We start from the raw sequence: 26,679 nt of genomic DNA on the forward strand, positions 1-26,679 counted from the left end.
TCTCTGTGAGGGAAAGAAACAGACTAAGAACAGGATCATACTGCATTCTTCTACTAACGGACAATACTTTTAGAAATACAAAGCAAGATGAGCTCACCCAGTTAATCTTTTTATTTTGAGTTTTGTTAAAAAAAAAAGCTTTGAGAAAAATGTGTTAAATATCAGTAAAGGCAGGAAAACATGTAGCTAGCTTTATAATATCAATCTAAACATATACACAAAGGCAAACATTAAGTAAAATGCTAGGGAAAGGGAGCACTTTGGGGGCCTAACTCCAGTTTTTCTTATTGCACATAAATAAAGGTTGCCGATAACTCCAAGTCTTCACTTTTTCACAGTTAGACATACTTTAATATTATTTTATATAACATGTTTATATAACATCCTATGTTAATTTTATAAAGCCACCAGTTTGCTACTGTTGAATGGAAGTAAAAGACAAAAATTTCCCCAATTACAGTAAGTAAGCTCTCTATAAAAAAATTCCCCAGAAGGTCACATCAGCCCATATTAAATTCATCCTATTCTATTTAAAAAACTGCTTTTCAGCTATTAAATGAATCTTGGTGGCCTTCCCATTTAATCATTTTAATAGACATAGTAAAACTTCCTAAGTAAGAAGTACCAGATGTATTTTATGTAAAAAATAAAAAAACCTAGGAGGTGACCCTACCATGAAGTCATACTTCGAATGAGTGATTTCAGGGACAAATTCCAAATCCATAGACTTAACACCCGCATGACTGAAAATCATCCCACTGCTTCTCCAAAGCCCAAAGCTGGAATAATCACAACTAAAGTCAACCCCCAAATGTCCATGCAGCTAGATACTCAGCCAGTAACACTGGGATCTTAACTTTTTTGAAGTGCTTTAGACAGCAGATGTAGAGTTCTTCACGCTGTTTCCAAGTCCTTTTCCACCTGAGTTCCCCCAACACATACAGGCCCAGATAATTTTCCACTGGCCAAGAGTTGAGCTGACCATGACATGTGGCAGTTCTGTGAACCCATTTGAAAAGGTGGCCATCAGGATGAGAAGGTAACCTCTCCCTCTCCCGAGCACTCTCATGTCTGGTACACACCTTTACAAAGGGCAGCAGAACAGGCAGCCCTCCCTTCTCATCTTTTCCAAGGTTCATGTAGCAGAAAACTGGCTGCCTGTGTGTGCCATGTGGGCCATGGTTAGACTATACCCTGCTTACAAAAATAAAACTGACATCAAAAACTTTGGTTTTGCTCTTTACAATTTCTGCTAGCACTGGCTGACAAGATGGGTTTGTTAATTTATAAAAACTCTGCTTATGAAACTTGGAACTGGAAAAAAATGGTTTCTTTCTAGGTCTCGTTTTGAAAGGCTTGTCAAAGAGCCTACTTGCTTTTCCTCGTTAGACACTAGCATTGGTTTCCAGAATATTTCTCTGTAGATTGTTCTTATTAGGTTTTAGAAAGAGGGAAGGTCTTTTGAGGTATCCACATGATGAAAGCAGCATTCAGGTGGGTCGTTTCTAAACTCTAACTCTTGGCCACTAGATGCCCTCAATTTACTGTATCAGAACGCAGCAATTGACACTGGTGAGCCAGATTCTCATTTAAAAAAACAACAGAAGAGATCAGAATTCAATGATACCAGTCTACTGTATTTGACAGACTAGCTCCTACACTAATTCACCTACAGAAGCAACATCAAAAAGCAGGCACGAAACCTGTCAAGTGTCCCATTTCTGAAGTGGAATAAGGAGTCATATACTTACTGAATCAGAAAGCTGACTTTCCAGATGCTCTCAGTCCAGATTGCATTTTATAGCAGATGGGAAAATCAGCTTTCTGATCTACCTCAATGGGTACCAAGGTAGGTTTCCAAGCGGATGATTTTCCCCTCTGATGAGTTGCTTGTTTGCCCTGCCAGCAACCTCCCCTGAGCGCATCAGTGGTGTTTCTACATTTAGCAATCATTTTGTTCACATTAAATAGCTGACATGATAACATTAACTTCCACTCTGGACATAGAAAGGGAGAGCTATGATGGGGGTTGGGAGGTGTGTGCGTGAAACAGACTTCTGTTTTGGAAAGAACCATTACTTCTTTGCCCGAGACTGAAATGTTCGCGGATAGCTGAGATAACATTTTTTCAGGTTTTCTAAAGAGATTTTGTCAACTGAACCATGAAGGACATTTTCAGGTCTAGAGAACACGGCGTAAAGAGCGCCTTGCTGTTTGCTTGATGAAACATTTGATGTCGCAGCGTGATTTTGGGCTGCAGGGCATCAGTGCTTTGTCTGGTCACTCTGAGTCCTGATGGTCAGAGTCCACTTAATCACATATGCCCTTCCTATACCTGTTTCCTAGGAAGAAATACCAAATTTCTTTAAATTCCAAATTTCCTTCTTTAGTTCAGTTCTCCTTGTAGTCCCCAAAAAGAGTATGAAAAGGAATTGCAGGCGTTTTTGTCTTTCCTGTGTCGGTGCTATACAAAAGTTTGCATCTCCTTAATTACCTGCTACCGACACCACCCCCACGTGACAGCATAGTGATCACAACTTTCCACTTAATACGGGGCCTCTGCTCAGGCAATAAACGGGCCCATCCTTACCCTGAGGAGTCCATCGTGGATGCAGGCATGGGGACAAGCAAAGTGTGAAGAGAAAGAAAGTTCACTTGACTGCAATGGGGACTATTAATATAATCTCAGGTTAAACTGCAGAGATACCATCTCAGAAACCTTCACATTTGATTAGTCTGCAGCTCAGTTAAGACAAAACCCCTTTTTTCCCACAGATGGGGGCAAACATGACAGGTTTTTAATCCCCCCCGCCAAACATACACTCAAGTTGCCCATCTCTCCTTCTCACGCTCTAAGGTTTTCAAAAGTGACCTTTTAGGTTGCACTTTTTTTTGTGTGTGTGTGGTATGCGGGCCTCTCACTGTTGTGGCCTCTCCCGTTGTGGAGCACAGGCTCCAGACGCGCAGGCTCAGCGGCCATGGCTCACGGGCCCAGCTGCTCCGCGGCATGTGGGATCTTCCCGGACCAGGGCACGAACCCGCGTCCCCTGCATCGGCAGGCGGACTCTCAACCACTGCACCACCAGGGAAGCCCTAGGTTGCACTTTAAGAGGTACATTCCTGACTTCTGCAAAGATTAGCATGAAACTCTCACAGCTGCCCAGTCTGTATTACCGATCAACAACTGTTTGTTCCACATGACTAACAACTAAAATAAAACGTTCATTGCTAGGCCATTCTTTAAGGTTCCAAATAGGGTCCACTGCAAGTTCTAGACTAGAGGCTCTCAACCCTAGCTGTGTATTAGAATCCTTGAGGATCTAGAACAAAGCATGGCAGCCAGGCCCCACCCCAAACCTACTGAATCTGAATCTCTGAGGGTAGGGCCCTAGCATCAATAGTTTTAAAAACTGGCCAGGTAATCCTAATGTGCAGCCAGGGTTGAGAACCTGTGCTCTAGAGCATTCGACTACTGAACTGTCATCCCCCTAACCCAGAACAAGCATGTTTATAAGATGACTTGGGATTACTCTCTCAGGGGAACTTTCTTCAGCTGGATGCACCATTAGTTAGCAGTTTCGATCTGATTTCTGCCAGACTGGCAACAGACACTCAGCCTTGAGTGAGGTGATTTCAGGCCTACTTTTTTGCCACTCAGCACAGGCATGATGCTTCTGAGAGGTGGAAGCATGTTGATGAGTGGACTCACTTCCCATGACCCCTGGTAAGGTCAGGATTAATCTCCACATCTTGCAAACCAAAATTAGGACGACAGGTCAGTGATTCACTCTGATCCACTGAATAAAAAATCCAACCACATAATTACAAACCTAGCTAACTTTTAGCCTTAGCAAATCTCCATTTACTTATATTTAAGTAGGTTAGAATAAAATGTTTGCAGTGAAGAGGACAAAGCCCATGGATGACCATAAAATCAAAATGGACTTTAGTGTAGATACGAAGGAAAGAGGGGAATAAAAATGATTCAATTATATTATATTGAACCATATGAAATTGCCCTATTTTTTTTAAATGGCTGAATGTCAGCAATTTCATCTGGCTTAACCTAATAATAAAATTTTCCTGGTTTGCATAAATTATCAATTCAAAAACAAAGTATCAAGTAATGTCTTATTTAAAAATTAACCATTAAAAATGCGAGTCAAGAAGATTAAATGACTGACTTCATTATGGGTGTCCTAGACTGAACTGGGTCACTATTTTGTCTGCCATAATAAGAAAAATGCCCACATTTTATGAAAGCATTTTTTAGAAATTGGGTTTTCAAATATACTAGCACTGAAGCATAGAGACATGGGGAGAATCTCAAACTTGGTTTCCAAGAGTTCTCTCAGTATTTCACCTACTGCAGGTGCGGGCAGGTGGAACAGCTCATCCACAAAGAACCCAAGCTAAAAACCTAAATTTTAAAGCACACTTACACATTAAGCTGGTGCAAGGCTCCCCAGATACCAAGAAAATGGCCCTTCTCTACATGGCATTCAATGTCAAGACATCTGGATTCTTAATCTGTCTATAGTAGACAGAACCTTCCATCAAGGTGAATGATGCTGAACTTTTCATTGACTTGCCTCTGATTCCCCACGTGGCCACTGAAATCTCATGTATTTATTAGCTCAAAGTTTGGAATTCTACTCAGTCGTAAGAATACTATCTTGTATTTTCTTTGCAGTTAGTTTTGTTTGCAGTGAGATTTCTTCCCTCCGAATACTAGCTTGTTCCCTCTTAGGCTTCTTACTGCCTTCTCTTCCCTAGATAAAATTGCACCCCACAAACTGTGGTGTTATTTCTAAATCCACAATAGAACCCAGTCCTATTAATCGTTTTCCAGGCAGTCAGCTCATATGGGAGCCTTCAAGAACTGACTGATTTTTGCAGTGATATCACCATCAGTTTCTAAACAGTTTCTCCTGTCCTCAGATTAATTAAAAACAACAGTATAACACTATTTTGCCTTTGGTTTCAAACATTTCAGTAACTTCTTCTTTATGGAGATTTCCAGAGAAGGAATTGGAATTCGTTCCCCCATGTTGAAATGTTCATGGACATATTTTCCAACCTTCAGTCTAGAGGAAACACAGGTAGGCAAAAAGGGCAGGAATCCTGATAGGAGGGTGCAGTCACGCAGCCTCGCTGCTGGAGCCTCCACTCAAATTGCTTTTTCATGTTTTCTGGCCCGTTTAACACCAGCTTCTCACAATCCTTGGAGGTCCAATCTCCACTGCCTTCCTTCACGGTCTTTTTCTAGCCTGTTCCCCCCCTTGCTATTCCTACAACCAGCTAGACCTGCATCTCTGTGTCTGGATATGAAGCCTCTCCTGGGAAGAACCCCCAGGAGTTCTTCAACCTGCCACATCTTGTTCAGATCTGCAGGTGAATGAATGAAGAGAGCATTAAAGCATGCTATTAGTTTGTTTGTTTGTTTAACTCTGAACAGCGCACTACTATGTGAACAAAGTGGGAATAGGTCTGCATTTGTCTTGATTTAGAGACACTTTAGCCCCACTAGCTGCGTCTTGGGTTAAATTTTAAATGTGAAGGTATCTTCAGACCCCAATAAAATAGAAGTGTTTAGTTCCATTCAGTCAAGGCCCCACGTCAAGCTCGCAGCCATCCTCACCCCGCCAGTGGGCCTACCCCGTCACTCAGGGCTCGGGGCGGGGAGTCACGCGTTATCCTCCAGGGGAAACACCAGGCGGGTGCCCCGGCTGGAAACCTTCTGCTCTCCCATTCCCAGGTCTCGTTCCAGCACCTCCTCGGCGCTCGTGGGGGCTGCGTGGGAGCTTGAGGAGCCGTTCGCAGTCACTGTGCTGTCCCCGTAGGTCAAGGTGAGGTCGCCCTCGGTCAGGATGAAATCAGAGTCTTCCTCTCTCAGCGGCTCTTGGTTCTGAAACGTGCAACAAACACCACGAACATCAACAACAAATGGAAGACCACTATTTTCCTGGGCTGAAGCCAACCCCAACCTCAGCTCCTCATCTGAAAGGAGGGATCATAAAACTTGCCTGCCTTGAGCCTCTAGCATGATAACTGGATGCAAACTGTAGAGTGCTAGGCAATGTAAGGCTGTTGCTGAACCAGCACTTCAAACACCAGAAAGCAGTTCTGATTTTAAATGCCTGACAGCTTGGGGACAAAAAGTGACAAAAGGGAAGAAAGGGAGATCAGCTCCAATTTTCGGCTTCCCAACCCACAAAGGTAGGAAGGAGTAAGGTCCCTGGGCAAACCTACAAATAGGTTTCAGGTCCTCTCTTCTTTGGGAAGGTCTTCCGGGGCTGGAGGCGGCCTCCTGCCCTGTACAAACCACCGTAAACCCACCTGGTTTACAGTTGAACTACTCTTTGTCCTAGTCAGCAATTCAGGGAAGAGGATAAGCCATAATTAGGATTTCCTTCCTGTCCCCACAGAAACACCCTGATGGGAAGGAAGCCCTCAGGTGGATGAAGCAAGGGACAGAGAGGGAGGGGACGTTTTCTCGAGCATCTATTATACGTCTGCCAGGAACGTCACAGAAGGTCTCATTTGATCCTCACCCCTTCCCTATGAAGGGCACAGACACTCGGGTCACAGAGAAGAAAACCTGAGAGAACCCATGGAATTTGCCTGTGGCTGTCCAGCTGCTTGGAAGCAGAGTTAGGATTTATGCTGTCCCTAGACTGGTTCTACCCACATAAAAAATGTGAAAAATCACCCCGTCGGGAAGAGGACTGGTGGGGCATCTCATGCTAGGCAGCGGTGGTAGCAGAACAGACAAGGCTGAGCAAAGCAGGCTAAGTGGCAGCCACTTGAAACTATGAGACTACGGGGAGAGTGTCAGGAAGCAGCGTAAAGTCAGGCACAACCTTTCACCCTCCGATGGTTTAACAAGCAAAGCAAGGGGCCCCCGCTGCATGGCCGTCAAACACGGGGAGCTTCTTCCTTGAATGGCAAACATATGCTTCCAAGCCGCTCCACGTAAACGGTTCTTTCTCTCCTACTTCTCATCTCCCTTCAAAGTGCATTTGCGGTCCTTCAGCCTCTACACAACAGGGTCTCCTTGGTGTGGGATGCTGAGCCTACCTCCCTGACAGCCATGTGGCCCCCACTCAGTCTCGCTGCCCGAGTTTGGGGTAGATTCTCCCGTGTCCGGGCCGGGGATCCCCATCTACGTGAGAAACCACCGAAGAGCAGTGACCTCCTCCTCTTCCTGGCGCCCTTGCTTGCGCTGCTGACCTCTTAGGAGGTGCTAGACCAACGCCTGTTAAATGCACTGACCTAGGGAGGACCCGTGGGTTCTGGCCCATCTCTGGGCACGTAAGAGTGACAAGCACATGCTTGTTTTCTGCATTGTTTCTCAGTGACGTCGGCTTCTCCACTCTCCACAGTGTGACTCCACTTAATCAGGGCTCCGACTTTTTTAACAGGCAAGCACGCAAGTCCTCTTGCTTGCTGCCTCCATCCCTCACCGGAATGAGGCAGGGAGCAAACGTACAGTTCAATTAACATCCTTGACTCGGGCAGAGCATAATTCTAAAGCTCAGTCCAAACTCCCCAATTTCCTCCTCCCCATTAGTAGTTCTGAAAGTCCTGAAACTCCATCTGCTCCATGATGGTTTTCTTAACAACAGATGACATCATGTTCCCTGTTTTAGCACGTTCCATTTCTCCTGTTCATACATGTGCTAAGTAATGTTTTTGTTCATCTCTGTCAAAATCTCTCTCCCAGGGCTCCTTAGCTCCCAATGTTCAGGAGAAGACTCTCCTGGCACGTATTTTGCTGTTTCGAGGTTAGGAGCCACACGGGGACACAGAGGAATACAGAACAACTGCATGTGCGGGGAATTCTGCAAATGGAGCCAAGTCCCTCCTTCCCCAGCAGCACAGAGGAACCCCCAGATGGAAGCTCCGGCGTGGCCCACTCTGACCCCTCGCAGTGGGAAGCAGGGCCACAATTCACTGACAGGAGAAAACAAGACTGGATATTGTCCTATTCCATGATGAAACTCACAAGCCCAGCCAAATAGTACCCCAGGAAAGGTCACTCAGAAACAAGGACGTAGTAAAACCCAGTGGAGAGGGATTTCCAGATGGAAGCTTAAGGAATGTTCTATGCTGACGACAAAACTATCCCACACCCTTGAATTCCAGATGACAGGATTGACAAAAGTTTTGTTCAGCTGAAGGTTTGTGTAATTACATAACTAGCTGTCCAGTGAGGGCTGCTATGGAAATGGAGTGAAATAACCCTGCAAACACCTGCAAGCAAGAGTGTCGTGGGAATGTGTGCATTTAAATAGCCACAGATCATTTTCGTTAGGTGGAAGAACACTGTTTTCTAGGCGGTTCTCAAACCTAAATTTCATTTACAGTTAGTGGAAATGAGGAATAACGAACATCTTCCATATCTCCCAAAGAATCCTGGTGAAGTATAAAACGCGCTCCAGGTGATGGGAGGGCCCACCCAAAAGTGTGTCAAACAGCCCAGAGAATGGCTCATCTGATGCCCTCACCCGGCACTAGACTCCACATGGATCCCCCTCCATTCTCTCACCTCTGGCTTCCTCAGTGAAACTTCCAAAGACTCTCTGCTCTCACTCTCTCAGCAGCAGGCCTCTCTGTGTCTGGAGGTGGCTGGGACCCCAGACAGGACCCCAGCCCAAGGCAGTAACGGCAGAATAGAGGGTGGTTCTTGCCTGTAGCCCAAGTCACCGCATCTTGGGTTGGCTGTGGGGAGTCCACAGCCCAAACATTACCCCAGGAAGCAAACCTTGGGCAGGCTCTGGAAGTGGTCAGGGGAGCACTTTCAATTTAAGTCCCTGGAAGTATATTGAGTTTATGCTGAGTTCAAAGTAGGCCAGATACCCCTAACTGTTGTGTGAGGGATAGTTGGTAAGCTTCCGATTAGGTAAGGTTTTTATAAAGTTTTCATAGTGGGTTAGTTACTTTACTATTACAGAGACATGAAAAGTGACCCTTGTAAAACCTAAGTAAGAAGGAAGGCTTTAGAAATTGGTTAAAGGAGACTAGAGCTAGAAGGCAAAGAAACACGTAAGCCCAGTGAAACAAAATCAAACAGTGTAATCAGTTGGAGCTTCTTTAGCGGGAGAAGTGAGGATGCCGAGTCACTACCCTTTGTTTCTGATGATAAAACACATCCAAATGGCCCACACTGTCACTTTACACAGAGGTCCAAACTGAGCAAACTATTGAGCATTCAAAATAAGACAGATTTATTAAATAAAATGGGATGGGAAATTATAAAAGTAACTTTTTAATCTATTGGTCTGTATCCTTCCAACATAAAAGGAAAGGTAATTAGCATTATTACCTAGGCTCATATTCCACTAAAAGCTCACCATAAGCATTAAAAATCACTTTACAAAACCGGGAGCAGTTCTAAGGAAATGGTGTTCTTGGCATCTGACCCATTTTTTGTAATTTAAAAACAGTTTATCAGAGGTGGCACGGGAATTCCATTTGTATATGGGGAGGGGCTGGGGAGGCTGGAAGCCTCAACTATCTTTAAGAGAAGGAGACATTGATGCTGTTCTCTGTCACGTTTGGTAGAAATTCAAAGCAAAGGCCATAGCAGAACTGCAGTGTTACCATAGCAACCTGGCCATGCTGTACTTACGTCGTACACCTGGGGACTGGTCAGACATCGAGCGAGCAAGCCACACCAGGCTGGGAGAGTGGTGGTTAATGGGGGGCCACTGTGTGTGAGGATGGGCTTCAAGTAACTTTAAAAAGAGAATTAAGGAAAAGTGCCTGCAAAGAAAACACACACCCAACAAAATGTGTTTAGAAATCCCAAAGAGTAAATCATCTGGCATTCTACCCCCAAAAAGCCTCTTTTCCCCCATTTTACCAGTACAATACAGAAAGTACCTGTAGTCTGCAACAGTCTGAATCCAAGATTAAACTATGCCCCAACAGCCTTAAATGTTACCTGTTAACTTTCAGGTTGGCGGTTCCTCATTTTCAGTTAAAAAGAATATCTGATTAATTAGAACACCCTTCTGCCTTCTTTGTTATGCTGAATGAGAATTTTGGTTTTGATCAGCCTTCCAGCTTTTGACACACAACCAGCTCATGTTTTGGAAACAGGAAATCGTGTAGCGGGAGTGGAGATGTTACAGCCCCTGGGTCCCCTCCCCCCAGAGGTCACATGGTGGAAAAGTTCGAGGTGGACAGGACCTGAGAGGACTCGGCAAAAGGCAAAACGGTTTCACGAAGGTCACTCAGACCTCAACCTCCCACCTTCCCATACAGGACTACTCTTCCCTCTACCTGCTGCCTCTCTCCCAGACTCTCCAGCACAGTTTCTCCACCTCGACACTAGTGGCATTGTGGGCCAGATCACCCTTTGTCGTAGGGGGCTGTCCTCCGTTGTAGGATGCCTAGCAGCATCTCTGGCCTCTGCCCACTAGAGTACCCCCAACACTTCCCTCAGGTGTGACAACAAAAATGTCTCCTGACATGGCCCAGTGTCCCCTGAGAAGCAAACCTGCCCTCAATTGAGCCCCCTGTTCTAACATGAAGGTCAACTGTTCTGTGGAGACCGGCTCAGGGTTTGCCAATCTACGGATATTTGTGCTGGCAAATGTGCAGCCCTGTGTCACATTACGATGGAGCTGGGACCATTTCTGATACCCAGAGCCAAAGCAATGTGGAAAAGGTGGAGACCTACAGGGCCACCTCAAATGCAGGAAAGGCCAAGAGACTTTAAAGGCAGGTGAGAAGGAGTCACAGCTGTCTGTACCCAAGCTGATGACTGCTCCGAGCACCATCACTTCCTGTCTTCATTCAGAGCAGCATGAGAGAGAAAAGGCTTCTCTACAGGAGGAGATGGAAGGGTGAGCCCTGGGTAAAATTCTGACTGGGAATTACTCATCAAAGGAGGATGTGCGGGCTCTGCTGGGCCTCTATAAGCAGAACAAGCCCCCTCTGACTGCTGTCCTCATTCCTAGAAACAGCCCCTACAGGCCTATCAGTTTCCTTGTGTCTTCAGCTCAGAAGCTGACAGCAGCTGGATTTGCAGAATGACTAATACAAAAGAGTTCCGGTGAACCCAGAGGCTACCTTTTAGTTCCCTGTCTTGGGCAGTTCAAAGACAAGCTCGCTTTTCCCAAATACAGAAGGCCCCCTAACAACTTCTTTAAAAGAGAAAAAATATTTACAGATAGATTTTAAATATTCAGATTGTTGGAAGGGCAAAATTGAAATATCAAGCCTCCCTCCCACCCAGTCTTTCTGGTAATTTACCATTACAACTTTATAGAATACAGTTTTTTTTCGCCTATTTCCTGATTTATAAACTGTAGTCAGCTTTTAGCTCCCTCTTATGAAGGACGGTAAATTTAATTCATTTACATTCCTGCCTCTTTTCAATTTTTTTCCTTTCTAATTTTTATTTATAATTAATTTTATACTGTAGATATATAACATTTGCATTCTGTAACTAATAAGCAAATATCTGCTTTGTCTATGGACTGAGCCTAATGTTAAAGACCAATAAGCAGCACTTGTAATAATGTAATTTATGAATATTATTCACTGTAACCAAGCAGAGTGGTTGGAATACTATTAAAGGAAATGTAATACAATGTCATTTAAACTTTGTTAGAAAAGAACATTTGAGTATCTTGCAAAAAAAAAAAAGATCTTCTTTTAATTTCTTTTTGATCTTGTTCACTTCTTCTGGGTTTTAACAAATGACTGTCCCCTTAGTTGGATTTTGTTTTGTTTAATCCTTATATTATTTTCCCCCCTTCTTATAGAGTCTGCACGGTGCTAAACTTTCTGAATTCTTGCATGTCTGAAAGCCACCCTCCTTTTTTTTACGCTTTTTTTTTTGCGGAGCACAGGCTCCGGACACATAGGCTCAGCAGCCATGGCTCACGGGCCCAGCCACTCCACGGCACGTGGGATCCTCCCGGACCGGGGCATGAACCCACGCCGCCTGCATCGGCAGGCGGACTCGCAACCACTGCGCCACCAGGGAAGCCCTGCTCATTTTTGATTAACAGTTTGGGTATAGAATTCTAAGCTCAGAAAATTTTTTTTCATCCTAGGACTTTCATTTTGTTGATGGTTTCCTTTGCTTTGCAGAAAGTTTTTAGTTTGATATAAAAAATTTTACACGTGTTTATTTTTGCTTTTGTTGCCTGCGCTTTTGGTGCCAAACACAACAACAACAACAAAAAATCAGGGCCAAGACCAATGTCAAGGAGCTTTTCCCCTCTGTTTTCATCTAGGAGTTTTATGGTTTCAGGTCTTACATTTAAGTTTTTAATCCATTTTGAGTTGATTTTTATGAGTGGTATAAGATGAGGTCCAGTTTCATTCTTTTGCATGTGGCTGTCCAGTTTTCCTAACACCATTTATTAAAGAGACTTCCCTTTTCCCATTGTGTTTCCTTGGCATGTTGGTCTTGACTCTATATGCAAGGGTTTATTTCTGGACTTCTTATTCTGTTCCTTTGATCTGTGTGTCTGTTTTTATGCCAATGCCATACTTTTTTGATTACAGTACCTTTGTAATATAATTTGAAATCAGGAAGTGTGATGCCTCCACCTCTGTTCTTTTCCTCAAGATGGCTTTAGCTATTTAGGTTCTTTCGTGGTTCCATACAAATTTTAGGATGGTTTTTCTTTTTCTGTGAAAAATACCATCAGAGTTTTGATAGAGATTGTACTGAACCTGTAGGTTGCTTTCGGCAGTGTGGACATTTTAACAATATTAATTCTTCCAATCCATGAACACAGGTTATCTTTCCGTTTACTTGTGTCTTCTTCAATTTCTTTTGTCAATGTTCTTTAATTTTCAGTATATGGATCTTCACTCCTTGGTTAAATTTATTCCTAAGTATTTTATTGTGTTTTTTTTTTTTGCTTTTTTTTTTTTTTGCAGTACACGGGCCTCTCACTGTTGTGGCCTCTCCCGTTGCAGAGCACAGGCTCCGGACGCACAGGCTCAGCGGCCATGGCTCACGGGCCCAGCCGCTCCGTGGCATGTGGGATCTTCCCGGATCGGGGCACGAACCCGTGTCCCCTGCATCGGCAGGCGGACTCTCAACCACTGCACCACCAGGGAAGCCGTATTTTATTGTTTTTGATGCTACTGTAATGGATTTGTTTTCTTAATTTCTTTTTTGGATAGTTCATTGTTAGTATATAGAAATGCAACTGATTTTTGTATGCTGATATTATCTCCTGTAACTTTAGTGATTTAGTTTAAAAGCTTCAAGCAATTTCTTGGTAGAATCTTTAGGGTTTTCTATATGTGAGATCATGTCATCTGCAGAGACAATTTTACTTCTACCTTTCTGATTTGTATGCCTTTTATTTCTTTTTCTTGCCTAACCGCTCTGGTTAGGATTTCCAGTAGTGTGTTGAATAGACGTGGCAAGAGTGTACACCCTTGCCTTGCTCCAGATCTGACAGGAAAAGCTTTCAGCTTTTCACCATTGAGTATCATGTTAGCTGTGGGTTTGTCATATGTGGCATTTATTATGTTGAGGTACATTCCATCTATACCTAATTTGTTGAGAGATTTTATCATAAAAGAATGCTGGATTTTGTCAAATGCTTTTTCTGCATCTATTGAGATGATCACATGATTTTTATTTTGTTACTGTGGTGTTCACATTGATTATGTGGCATCCCCCAGGGATAAATCCCACTTGATTACGATGTCTGATCCTTTTAATGTGCTATAGAATTCAGATTTTTAGTATTTTGTTGAAGATTTTTACATCTATGTTCACCAGGGATACTGGCTTGTAATTTTCTTTTCTTGTAGTGTCCTTGGTGGGCTTTAATATCAGGGCCATGCTGGCCTCAAAAAATGAATTTGGGAGTATTCCCCCATCTTCAATTTTTTGGAAGAGTTTGAGAAGGGTTAATTCTTTTTTTCTTTTTTCTTTTTTTTGGCTGCACTGCACGGCTTGTGGGATCTTAGTTCCCCCACCAGGGATTGAACCTGGGCCCTCGGCAGTGAGAGCCCAGAGTCCTAACCACTGGACCTCCAGGGAATTCCCGGATTAATTCTTCTTTAAATGGTTGGTAGAATTCACCAGTGAAGCCATATAGTCCTGGGCTTTTCTTTGCTGTGAGGTTTTTAATTACTAATTCAATGTCCTTGCTTGTATTGGTCTGTTCAGATTTTCTATTTCTTCATGATCCAGTCTTGGTAAGTTGCATGTTTCTAGGAATTTATCCATTTCTTTTAGGTTATACGATTTTTGGTGAATAATTGTTCACAGTAGTCTCTTAGCCTATATATTTCTGTGGTATTAGTTGTAATGTCTCCTCTTTCATTTGACGTTATTTATTTGAGTCTTCTCTTTTTCTTAGTCTAACTAAACGCTTATCAATTTTGTTCATCTTTTCAAAACACCAACTCTTAGTTTCATTGATCTTTTCTATTGTTTTCTGAGTCTCTATTTTATTTATTTCTGCTCTGGCCTTTGTTATTTCCTTCCTTCTATTAATTTTGGGCTTCGTTCTTCTTTTTCTAGTTCCTTGAGGAGTAAAGTTAGGTTGTTTGAGATCTTTCTTTTTTCTTAACGTATCACTTAATGTATCACTTATCACTATGAACTTCCCTCTCAAAACTGCTTTTGTTGCATCCCATAAGTTTTCCTGTGTTGTGTTTCCATTTTCATTAGTCTCAAGATAATTTTTAAATTTCTCTTCTGATTTCTCCATTGACCCATTGATTGTTTAGGAGTGTGTTGTTTAGTGTCCACATATTTGTGAACTTTCCAGTTTTTCTCCTGTTACTGATTTCTAGTTTCATACTATTGTGGTCGGAAAAGATACTTGGTATGATTTCAATTTTCATAAATTTGCTAAGACTTGTTTTGTGACCCAACATATGATCTATCCTGGAGAATGTTCCATGTGCACTTGAGGAGAATGTATATTCTGTTGTTGGATGGAATGTTCTGTATATGCCTAAATGTCATTTAGTCTAAAATGTAGTTCAAGCCCAATGTTTCCTTATTCATTTACTGTCCAAATGATCTATCACTTTAGCATTTTGTCACTCTCCTATGAACTCTCTCCAATTTTCTCTACATCCTTTCCAAGCCCAGTGAGTAACATGCATTCTGAATTACAATGTAGACAAAGTTCATATAACTTAAAAAAATCCCTGGGGGGTTCTATTTTAGTTAATAGCAAACAAGGTAATTTGAACCATCTTTTCAACTGAGGCTAACTAGAAAAGCTGGGAAAATAAAACACAACAAAATTTTCTGCTTAATGGCATCAGAAAGCTACCATGGCAGTGAAGAGGGCCAGAGTCTGGAAAAGGAAATCCAAGAGGTGAGCCCTGCACACGGTGAGCCACGTTTTCCCTAAAAGCACCTGAGAAGCTAAGCAGAGCATCTGGCAGACTCACAAAAACAGAGTGAATCTGACAAAAACTGGAGTCCAGGGTCTTCTGAGGAAGTCTACATAAATACTCTAGGCTCTAGGTTAGAACCCTAGAAGAAAGGGCACACAGAAAACAGACTAACCCTCACAGGAACTGAAGCCCAGATTCATATCACCTTTATTCCCGATTGGATTAAAGTGATCTGGAATTGCTCATTCCCCTAAACTTGCCACTGACCAGATGCAAGGTAAATCACCTCTGAAAGATGAACGATGATAACCTCATCTAGAGCATCTCAAATTTTCTCTATACTTTTTCATTGCTCATGTCTGTCACTTATTTAAAAAAAAAAACAAACACAGATGTACAGAAGGTAAACAATAAAGCTCCTAGAAGATATCATAGGAAATTGGCTTTATGACTTTGGAGTAGACGAAGATTTCTAAAACAGAACACAAACAATAATAACCAGAACAGATAAGATCAAGAAATTGGATTGGACCTTTTGTTCATCAAAAGATTCTATCTAAAAGTGAAAAGGCAAGTCACAAGTAGAGAAGATATTTTTTATCACATATAACCAGCAAAATACTAATAGCTAGAATACAAAGGAACTCTTAAAATTGGTAATAAAAAGGCCAATGACCCAAGAGAAAAATGGGCAAGAGACTTGAACAGGCACTTCACAAAGGAACATACCAAAGGGCCAGTAAATATATGGTAAGGTGCTCAACCTCATTAGTCACTAGGTAAATGCAAATTAAAACCACAAAGGAGTATAATCTATAAAAATATTGAATCACTGTGTTGTACACCTGAAACTAATATAATATGTAAATCAACTATACTTCCATTTAAAAAAACCACAATGAAATACCACTATAAATCCACTAGAAGGGCTAAAATTAACAAGACTGGCAATACCAACCGTCAGTGAGGATGTGGAGCAAATGGAACTCTCATATGCTAGAGGTAAGTGTGAAAAGTGGTACCACCATTTTATAAAACTGTTTGACACCATCTTCTAAAGTTGAACCTTTGCATGTCCTATGACTCAGCAATTTCACTCCTGGGTATATTCCCAACAAAAATGTATGTAAACATGCACCAAAAGACATGTATAAGAATGTTCACGGCGGTATTTTTCATCGTAGCTCCAAATTAGAAACAATCTACATGCTCATCAACAGGATGATAAATAAATTATGATATAGTCATACAATGAAATACTATACAGCAATGAAAATAGATGAACATGGATGAATCACACAAATAATGTCAAGCCAAACAAACCAGATACTAAAATATAAACACTCTATAATCACATTTATACAAAGTTCAGAAACAGGTAATATTATTAAGTGTTGCTAGAAGTCAGGAGAGTGGTTATGTTTGGGGAGGAGAAAGGGGCAGTAATTGGGTTACGGCATGAGGGGAACTGGTAATTTTGTGTTTCATGACCCGTTTGGTATTGAGTGTACTTATTTTGCAATAACTCGCAGAGCAATTATGATTTATGTACTTTCCTATACGTATTCTTTACGTCAATAAAAAAATTTTAAACACTTTCAAAGTCTCCAAAGACCATATATAAGCTACCTACCCATTTGACCGCTATGTCAACCTAAGAAACCATGAAAGTGTAACTTTTTGGTTTTTAATTTTTCACCTGGGACCAAGTGAATCTACTAGAACAGAGTCTGCCTTGCATGTGGTCCAGTTAAGGCCAGGATCAGACTTGGCCAGACTCGGTTCAGCCAATAGGAATCATCCTCTCCACATGGATTAACTGGCCAACCTCCACTTCCCTTCCTGACCACAGCATGGTTCAAGTGGAATTTTAACTAATTCACCTACACAGGCATATTTCCCTTGGACACAAAGCTCTGAAGTGCCACGTGAGTCTACCAGGCTGTGGACTGGCTACCCTAATGATGTGCAAACATTCTTCTTGGCCAGAGAGATGCTAGTTATGACTGCCTGTGGTTGAATGATCATTGCATGTGTCCCAAGAGAGGACTGACTACACCTGTAGCAGCAAGCACACATCTTTCCTTGCTCATCAGAAGTCATTCACTGACAACTCAACAAGAGGATTTCATCATTGATGTTGCACAAATACAGGGAATCCTCTTAAAAGGATACTTGTGGTCAAAGCTGTACCACAGCCTGAAGAGCCATGCACTCTCCTGCTTTGTCCGGTTTCCTCTGGCAGTATCTGGACCATCCTAGGAACAAACAAGAAGAAAGATACTTAGTTGCAGAAAAGGGATTGAAATAGGGGGAAAAGCTTCCCTTTTAACCATAACCTTTAGAGATTTTGAGCTCAGAGTCAAACATCCTGTATCACCAAAATTTCAAAGATTTATCGGGAGGTAATATTTTAAAAGAAATCAAGTAAGTCCAAAAGGCAGACAAATCAATCGCCAAAGAAACAGGCTTGGTTATGTCTGAGAGTAGACCAACTCAATGTAGTACAAAATTTCTTTTGGCATTTTTACTGTAATTTTCCTCGGAGTGCCTTTTAGCAGGTTAATTACCCTAAAGTAGTCTAGATCCTAACAGGCCAAAATTGATTTATAGAGAAGATTAAAGAAAGCATCTGTAAAACCAACTTTCCAGGTCCCCCACAGCTGGCCTGGGGAAATCACGCTTGGTTGAGTTTCCTGACAAACCAGCCAAGGGCTCTTTGTGGTCCTTACCCAGGCACCTGCATTGTGTTCCAGGCAGTTAGTAACTTGCCCTCCCAGCTTTAGGAAGGGGGGGTGGTGGGCAGGGGAAAGGGAGCCAGAATCAGCATCTCTGTTATTTTCTCTGCCCTCAAGTAGTACGTTCCTTTATTACTCTTCTCATGCCTTTCCAACTCAAACATCCCCATCATTTCATTTTCAAAGTAACTGGCACAATCAAACATTCATTTGTGGTTTAGGAAATCTGTTCTGTGTGAGTAGGATAAGCAGCACAATTAATATTAAAAAGTGGACTGATGGCAGCAGTCTGAGGGCAGTGCTGGGGTTCTATGTTGCTGGATGACAAGCTCTGAAAGTACAGGCTGCTTGTGAAGTGTAGCCATTTTCATCATCCTCCTCTTGAATGTTCTAGGGAGAGGCAGCTCTACAAGGAAGGAGCAATCAAGAATAACCAAATAGGGCTTCCCTGGTGGCGCAGTGGTTGAGAGTCCGCCTGCCGATGCAGGGGACACGGGTTCGTGCCCCGGTCCGGGAGGATCCCACATGCTGCGGAGCGGCTGGGCCCGTGAGCCATGGCCGCTGAGCCTGCGCGTCTGGAGCCTGTGCTCCACAGCGGAAGAGGCCACAACAGTGAGAGGCCCGTGTACCGCAAAAAAAAAAAGAATAACCAAATAAAAGTTGAGTCAACGATTACAAGTATGTAGTTCCAAATCTCAGTGGGTGTAAATGCTACCTGTAGTAGAGATGCCAAGAATGAGTCAGAAATCTCTGAGAAGGTAAGATACAGACAAGCATAGGGAGGGAAGTTAGCAAGCACTATTTAAATTCCTAATATTTCCAACGGCAAAGATGACTTTTAAAAACAGTGTCCCCCACGGTATTTGAGGAATGTTTAGTGACATATATGCAAATGGCTTAGTTAAATGGGCCCTTCTGTGGATGAGGAAATAAAAAGGAGAGACCCCAGAGACCAACTTTATTTCACATTTTAATAAATCACATAGGGAAAAGGGGGCACAGAAATGTCTCTATTTGCAGATAACAATCATTCCTTCAGGTAATTAATTGCTAGCCCAATGACAACTCTAGGGAGATTTCAAAATGCCACACGACTGAGTGGAAAAGCGGTAGATGACTTTTTTGAGAGATGACCGTTTTACGAAAAAAATTAAATGCTTCTTTATACAGTGATAGGCTCTAAGCTCTTGGTTCTAAGTGTCTGTAGAATCTTACTAAAGAAAGAACTAGCAAGATGATAAACATCTTCTGGAAGGATGCTATAAACCATTGGGCATAAGACAAGTTCCCCAAAGTCACTTGTCTGCTCTTCCACTAAAATAACAATGAAAATGGCAAACCCCTATTCTGTCATCCTAACCTCTGCATTATCAAATCACAGTGCATTCTCATCACCTGCAACACTTAAGTTCTTGCCATCCCACCTTAAGGAAGCTACAGGAGACTGACCTATATAAGCCCCAAGAGGGACAATGAAAATGAGTAAAGCAAGGGAAAGGCTTTTTTTTGAAGGCAAATTAAGAAAAGGTCTTCTCAGGCTACAAAGAGATATGCCTACAGTCCACAAATAAGATAAAGCGACCTTAGATATGTAAGACACTAAGAGCCAACCCTGAAGGGTTACAAATTCAGGGCAAATAAAAAGTGCAACTCTGTAACGGGGGTGTTAAACAACTTCTTATTCTAAGAGATGGGGCCAGAAGCATGATTATGTACAGGAAGAACTTGGATAAATCCACATATAGAGGCTTTGGGGAAATCGGGGAGGGTCTGTGGAACAGGACTGATTTTTTTAAGCTGACCCAGAAGACAACCAACAACTGCTTCCTAGCATGATTTGGGCGGCTACCACTCACAAGCCAGCCAGCCCTTCCTGCAGGCTCCAAGCAGGGATCAGTGTGGGTGCAGGTGATCCTACAGTAGGTGGGCCGCCTGCCTGGGCTGCCCAGAGAAAAAGCGGGGACTTGGCTCTCCCACCATGCCCTCCTCAAAACCTCCATCCCCACCAGGACGGTTCACACCCCCGTGTCTTTAGTTCAGGCTGCTTCTAGAATCCAGAACACCCTTGCATATTCTCACCTTCTTCCACCCACAACACCTACCTGGCTGATCCCTATTCATCTTTCAAGGCTGTGCACAAGGATGGCATCTCTGAGAAATGTTTCAAAGGCAATGGAGTGCTCCAAGAGGCGTAGGTGTAACCATCACAGGCTTTCTCAACAGACTACCTGGGCCCAAGTCCTAGCTCTACTCCTGACTGTGCCTTTGCCCTGCTGTGTGACTCTGGGCAAGTTTAAATTGAGACATAATCGACATATAACATTGCGTATGTTTAAGGTGTACACCAGTGTTGGTTTGATGTTTATATATTGCAGTTTGATTACCACCGTAGGTTAGCTAATGCCTCTATCCTGTCACATAATTACCATTTCTATCTTGTGGTGAGCACAATTAAGATCTAGTCTCTTAGCAACTTTATAGTTTATAATATAGTATTGTTGACTACATTCACTATGCTGTACATTAGCTCTCCAGAACTTGTTTATCTACTAGTTGCAAGTTTGTACCCTTAAACATCTCCCCAAATCTCCCCCTCCCCCATCCCCCAGCCCCTGGTAACGACCATTCTGCTCTCTGTCCTTATGAGTTACACAAGGGATTTTAAAACATTTTACTGAAATTGTTAATAGAGAAGCCCCTTCAGGAAAATAAATACCACTAGCTCTGCTTATCACCAATTTTTGAGCATGAAACAATGAACGGCTATTTCTCCTGCATTCATTAAGCACCTACTGTGTGCCAGGTACCATGCTGGGTGCTGGAAACACAAAGAGGAATGAGACCCAGCACCTGCCACTTGAGGAGCACATTTCCAGAGGGGGAGACAGACAGACAGATACATATGGGGTGAAGAAAAAGAAAGCAGATTGAAGACCTGGGGAGTGGCAAAAAGGTCCTATTTTGAAATAATTTTTCTAGAACTAATGAATAATGATTTCTGGGTAGAGTTATATTTCATTCCATTCTTACTGTTAAGAGATGTATTTTTTATGTTAAGGTCATTACAATAATGAGAGCAGCTTATTTTTTTTTTCAGAGATGGAGCAGAATACTGCCCCTGCCCCCCAAAGATTTCTACATCCTAATCCCTGGAGCCTGAGTCTGTTAACGTTACATGGCTAAAGGGGCTTTGTGGGTGGACTTAAGGTTTTCCAGGTAGGCCCAGTATAATCACATGGGCCCTGAAAAGTGGACAAGGCGGGCAAGAGAGTCAGAGAGATGTGGTGGGAGAAGAGGCAGGAGAGATTCAGAGCATGAAGTTTTCATAGTTGGAAGTGGAGGGGGTCAAGAGCCAGGAAACGCGGGTGCTTCTAGGACCTGAGCTTGACTCCCAGCCAATGGCCAGCAAGGAAACAGGACCTCAGTCCTACAAGCACATGGAAGGGAATTCTACCAACAACCTGAAGGAGACTGGAAGTGGCTTCTCCCCCAGAGTCCAACCCCACTGACACCTTGATTTTGGCCTTAAGAGACCTAAAAGAGAGAAACCAGTAGAACCCACCAGACTTCTGACCTACAGAACTATAAGACTGTGTTGTTTTAAGCCACTGAGTTTGTGGTAATTTGTTACAGCAACGATATGAAACTAATGCAGAGCAACAGAGTACATAATTGATGCAACCCGATTTGGGTCTTTTTCATGTCCCTGGGATGATGGGGCCAAGATTTCTCAGAAGCGGGTAACACAGGGTTTAAAAACAGGGAATTAAGAGCTCCACACTGTCTCCGCCAGGGTTTCTCAAATTGTAAAGTGCACACAACCCTCCTGGGCACCCTGTTAAAGTGAACATTCTGATTCTGTGATTCTCTCAGGTGGGGCCTGAGAGTCTGCATTTCTAACGAGCTCTCTGGTGATGCCCAGGCTGCTGTCCACGGGGACACTCGGAACAGCAGGGGGGAGGTTCACGGTCCCTCTTGGAGAAGCAGACAAGGCCCTCCGCCATCTCACCTCTGCCACTCTCCACCCTTATCCTTCATCACATTGTCACCAAACCCTTAAGGACAGAGATTCATCTGTCATGTTTGCAAATGTATTCCCAGAGCCTGAAAGAATGTTTGAAATATAACAGATGCTCCACAAATATTTGTCAAATGAATGTATAAATGTTAATTTTGAACTTCTAAGACAAAAAAAAAAAAAAAGAATAGCAGAAAGGGAAATCAGGGGCCAAGGGAGGCCATCAGAAAAACAAAAAAGTGTGGTGGGGAAGGCAGTCAGAGAGTAGTAATCTGAGGAAAGGCACTTCAGCAACTGTTTGAAGTTAAAGATTTAAGGGACTGGATGTCAGATTTTAGCCTGGAAGGAAACTGGGGGAGGACCCAGGAACAAACAAATCCAACTTGCTCAGAAAGGTATATGTGAATGCAACTATAAACAGCTGAGTTTCTGCAGTTTTCAGGTACACACACACACACACACACACACACACACCACGAGCACAGTGGTTCCCTTCCCCCACATTCCACTAATATCCTGCTTGTGACCTTGTCCTGCTGAGATGACAGAGGCGGGATACATTCAGATTCGTGTTCCTGCCTACTCCAAAGCGGTCTCATCAATGAGCGCGCTTCTGTAAACTTGGGGAAGGAAGTGCATGATGTGTCTGCGTGTCCGGCCAACATAAATCTCAGCTGCATCTGGCATGAAAAATGCCCCCTTGAATGGGTTAGGAGGCCACCCCCAGGCCCAGGCAGCTTGCCTCCAGCTGGGCTTGTTTTTGTTTTGGTTGCAAAGTCACCAAGACCTCCACAGAAACAAAGCAGCTGAGTCTTTTGTTTTGTTTTGTTGTAATGAGTCAAACTTGCCAGGGACATGAAGCTTAAGTCTATCCACAATATTCTTATGCTTCCCTCACATAGAGCCAAAAGTTCTGGCCAACAGCTCCCTTCTTTCGCCCACATGAGCTAATATTCTGTGGCTCTGTAGCCATGACTCTGTTTATAACCTTGGGCTTCTAGGACCGGTGAGGAAAATCGTGCTCCTTGTAAATTGTGCTTTCCCATCAAATATCACTTTTTTGTTTGTTTGTTTGCTTTTAGCAAGATGGGGAACAAACATCTGGACTTCCCCCACCTCTGATTTCAGTTTCATGGCAACATTGAGCATGTGATCTGGATCCATTTCAGCGGAAGCTGCGAGGAACCCAGGGTTTCACCCAAAACTGAGAAGCCCATTTAGTTCTCTGTTTTACTGGTTTCTCATGACCACTGAGTGCTCCCAGCCCTGTTGTTAATGGCTTACTGGATCAAGAAGTCAGGCCAGAAGGACTTGGAAAAATGAGGCCCTTTCTGCATGAGGGCATGAGTCATTTTTCAGAAGGTGTCCCGAAGAACTGAACTTGAAGTTCGCCTTTTTTTTCTCCAGTCTGACAGCAATCTTTTTTTTTTAACATCTTTATTGGAGTATAATTGCTTTACAGTGGTGTGTTAGTTTCTCCTTTATAACAAAGTGAATCAGTTATACATATACATATGTTCCCATATCTCTTCCCTCTGACAGCAATCTTGAAAGACTTTCAAAATGCCAACAGAACTGCCTTTGAGGGCCCTCTGCACGACTGCGTATGAGGTTTGGAAGGAGGGCGGTTAAAGCAAAGGTGTGACACAGCTGCTGACCAGGGCCGGCCAAAGGGGCGCCACTGGGAGTGCAGCGGAAGTGGCTACCACCTGCCTGGTCAAAATTGGCCCAAAGGGCGGTTTCCAATGTTTGCCCTGCCTGAGGCTGGGGGCGCTACCTTAACTATCACTGCATGGACTAAATGCACCGCCAGAACCCTTAGCATTTAGGACCCACTGCTTTTCAAACATTTCCACAGCAAGTTTGTTACTAAGTCTAGTTACAAGCCCACTGTCTCTGAGACATAGTAAGTTCAGCTACATGAAACCAACCAAACCATTTCATGTATTTCCTTTCACAGATGCTTGAGTCCAGAGGCAGGAGCAATGGAAAACAGCAAAATGGCCGGGGGGAGGGGGTCGGTGTTGACCAACTTGGAACTGTCAAGATGAAATTGCCCCAAACCCTTGATATCCACCTGGCAGTGACCTGTTTTTCTTACAAAATTAACTTGACAGGCCACAGGTCTATGGAGGATGTGTATCCTACCAGAGCCATTATTTTCCCTTCGGTGAAATGAGGATGTCCATCATGAATTTCACCCAGGTTTCCTCAGATCCCAGTTTGGGGGAACCCAAACTGTCAGACTCTAAATTGGCTGCCAGGTGCACAGTTCCTGAACCCCTGTTTTCTAAAGTCCTTAATCAAAGCTCAAGTCAAAGAGCAACTTTTCAAAAAGAGCTTCTCATTGAAGCCACATGTCCCCACTGGCACAATGGCCGATTCTAATATAGCCGCAAAGGTCTTCTGGAGCACCGTTAAAGTGGGCACCAAATCTCCAAGTGAAGCTCACTGAAAGCTCTTCCCAAAATGCCTAGAACTTTCAGAGGTCATGGCTTTGTGTCCCTTAAGGGGCATCAACCCAAGAATGGCTCATCAGGCTGCAGCCACCCTCAGAGAAGGCTGTGGTGGCAGCCCTGGGCCCCACACGGCCCCACATTTTGCAAGATGTGTTAAATCAGATTCGGTAGCTGGAGTCATTTAGAAGATCCTTGGGAATCTAAGACGTGCAGACTGGATTTGGGATTAAGTGCAATGATGAGTGTGATGCAAAGCGGACTGAAAGAAAAAGAAACACTCAACATGGCTTTGTGGACAACACATGCACGTGGTGAGTGAAGCTTCCCATGCCCTGTGCTGCTCTCGCTCCCCCATCTTCCCATCAAATACCGATCAGGCCCCCCCATGGACCAGGCACTGTGCTCAGCACTGGGTATTCTATGCTGAACAAAACAGTTCTTCACTCCCAAGGCCAAATAATAACATTTTGGAAACACATCTCTGCTCCTGTTGTGCCTTTCCCTTCCCCCACCTTGCCTGCCCAGGAAATGCTGGTCTGGGGAAGGAGCAAAACCTGGAGGCAGGGCTTCCCTGGTGGTGCAGTGGTTGAGAGTCCGCCTGCCGATGCAGGGGACACGGGTTCGTGCCCCGGTCCAGGAGGATCCCACGTGCCGTGGAGCAGCTGGGCCCGTAAGCCGTGGCCGCTGGGCCTGCACGTCCGGAGACTGTGCTCCACTCCGCAGCTGGAGGGGCCACAGCAGTGAGAGGTCCGCGTACAGCAAAAAGAAAAAAAAACAAACCTGGAGGCAGAATGAGCCCACCAGCCCCACAACAGGGCTGATACAGCAGCTTTAGAACATGGCTGCCACTTCGCTTATGCTCCTCCCATCCAGAGGTGATGGTCTCTATCTCCTCCCACTGAATCTGGGCTGGCCCTAGCAACTTGTTGTAACCAAGAGCAAGTCACGGAAGTGATGCTGTGTGACTCCCAAGGTTAGGCCAGAAAGGGCCACATAGTCTCCACCCTGCTTGCTGGGACACGGGCTTTTGGAAGCCTGAGCCATCACATAAGAAGTCCCATACCCTGAGGCCATGGAGAAGCCATCACAGGCATTCTAGTCGCCGGTCCTAGTCTGAGTCCTCCCAGCCCAGGCGCCAGACATATGAGCGAATGAGCCTTTGGATGATTCCAGCTCCCAGCTGTTGAGTTTCCCCCAGGTTTCTTCATGGAGCAAAGGCAAGCTGTCCCGACTATGCCCTTTCCAAACCTAGAGAATGCATGTGGATACGAAATTGTTGTTCACTTTCCTTCCTATGTTTGGGGCAGTGCATTATGCTGCAAGAGTGACCGGAGCAGATGGCAAAACCAAGGACCAGCACGCGCCTCTTCCCCCACCATCCCCACCCCCGCCCCACCCTGGTCTCCATCAGAATTCTCTGTGGCAGCAGGAACTCTTCCCTGCTGTCACACAAGATGCGGCCATAGCGCTCTTGCACTCACCTGCTTCTACACCTTCCACTCCAGGCTGTCACTGCCACCACGATCCTGCCCAAACCTTAACCGTTAGCCTTGCTGTGACCTTCATCGCCTATGGGGCTGAGGGCTGCTGCTCTGCTACTGCCGCGCCGTCACCCAGCGTCCCTCCTCTCTTGCTCAGATTCCCTGGGCTGCAGAGTTGATCACATCCCTCTCCTTCCCAGAACCAGTTACCGTGAGCCAATCACCGATGTATCCATATATCCATTCTTGGAAGGTAGGGAGTCAGCTTAAACACACTTTTTGGCCCCTTAATATGTTAAGAACAGGGACTTTGGACTCAAATCCTGCCTCCATCATTTTCAAATTCTCTGACCTTAGATGACTCACTTCAACTCTCAAACTTCAGCTTCTAATCTGTAAACTGGGGATAACAGTTCCTACTTCATAAGGTTGTTGTCAAGACCACAATGAGGGAATCCACGTAAACTGCTTGGCGTGTAGTAAACGTTCAATAAATTTTAGCTATTTTTAATAACACCTCCCTGGGAAGAAGCATCTCTTGTGACTTACCCCTTGTAAGACTTGGAAGCTGTCATTGTTGGGTGGTGGGTCTTGATCTGGATCAACACCAACTCTATAAGTCATCAGAG

The 26,679-nt window shown here is 43.9% G+C and overlaps 1 protein-coding gene across 4 annotated transcripts in view; it reads right to left on the reverse strand.

Annotated features, from left to right (window-relative positions):
• Nucleotides 1–26,679, reverse strand: part of SLC9A7 (solute carrier family 9 member A7) — a 153,062-nt gene that overhangs the window by 6,814 nt on the left and 119,569 nt on the right. For 2 of the 4 annotated variants that reach the window (XM_049704820.1, XM_033409713.2), the window contains exons 13-16: nt 26,600–26,663; nt 17,530–17,612; nt 9,635–9,740; nt 97–5,908 (exon numbers count right to left, since the gene is read on the reverse strand). In XM_049704820.1, the coding sequence (XP_049560777.1) occupies nt 5,687–5,908; nt 9,635–9,740; nt 17,530–17,612; nt 26,600–26,663 (475 nt within the window). In that variant the 3' untranslated portion in view covers nt 97–5,686. Of the gene's footprint in view, nt 1–96; nt 5,909–9,634; nt 9,741–17,529; nt 17,613–26,599; nt 26,664–26,679 lie in introns of those variants that run through there. The other 2 variants (XM_004282005.3, XM_033409712.2) reach the window with 2 other exon arrangements.

The sequence above is a fragment of the Orcinus orca genome, chromosome X (assembly GCF_937001465.1).
Source record: "Orcinus orca chromosome X, mOrcOrc1.1, whole genome shotgun sequence".
NCBI classification, from domain to species: Eukaryota; Metazoa; Chordata; class Mammalia; order Artiodactyla; family Delphinidae; genus Orcinus; species Orcinus orca.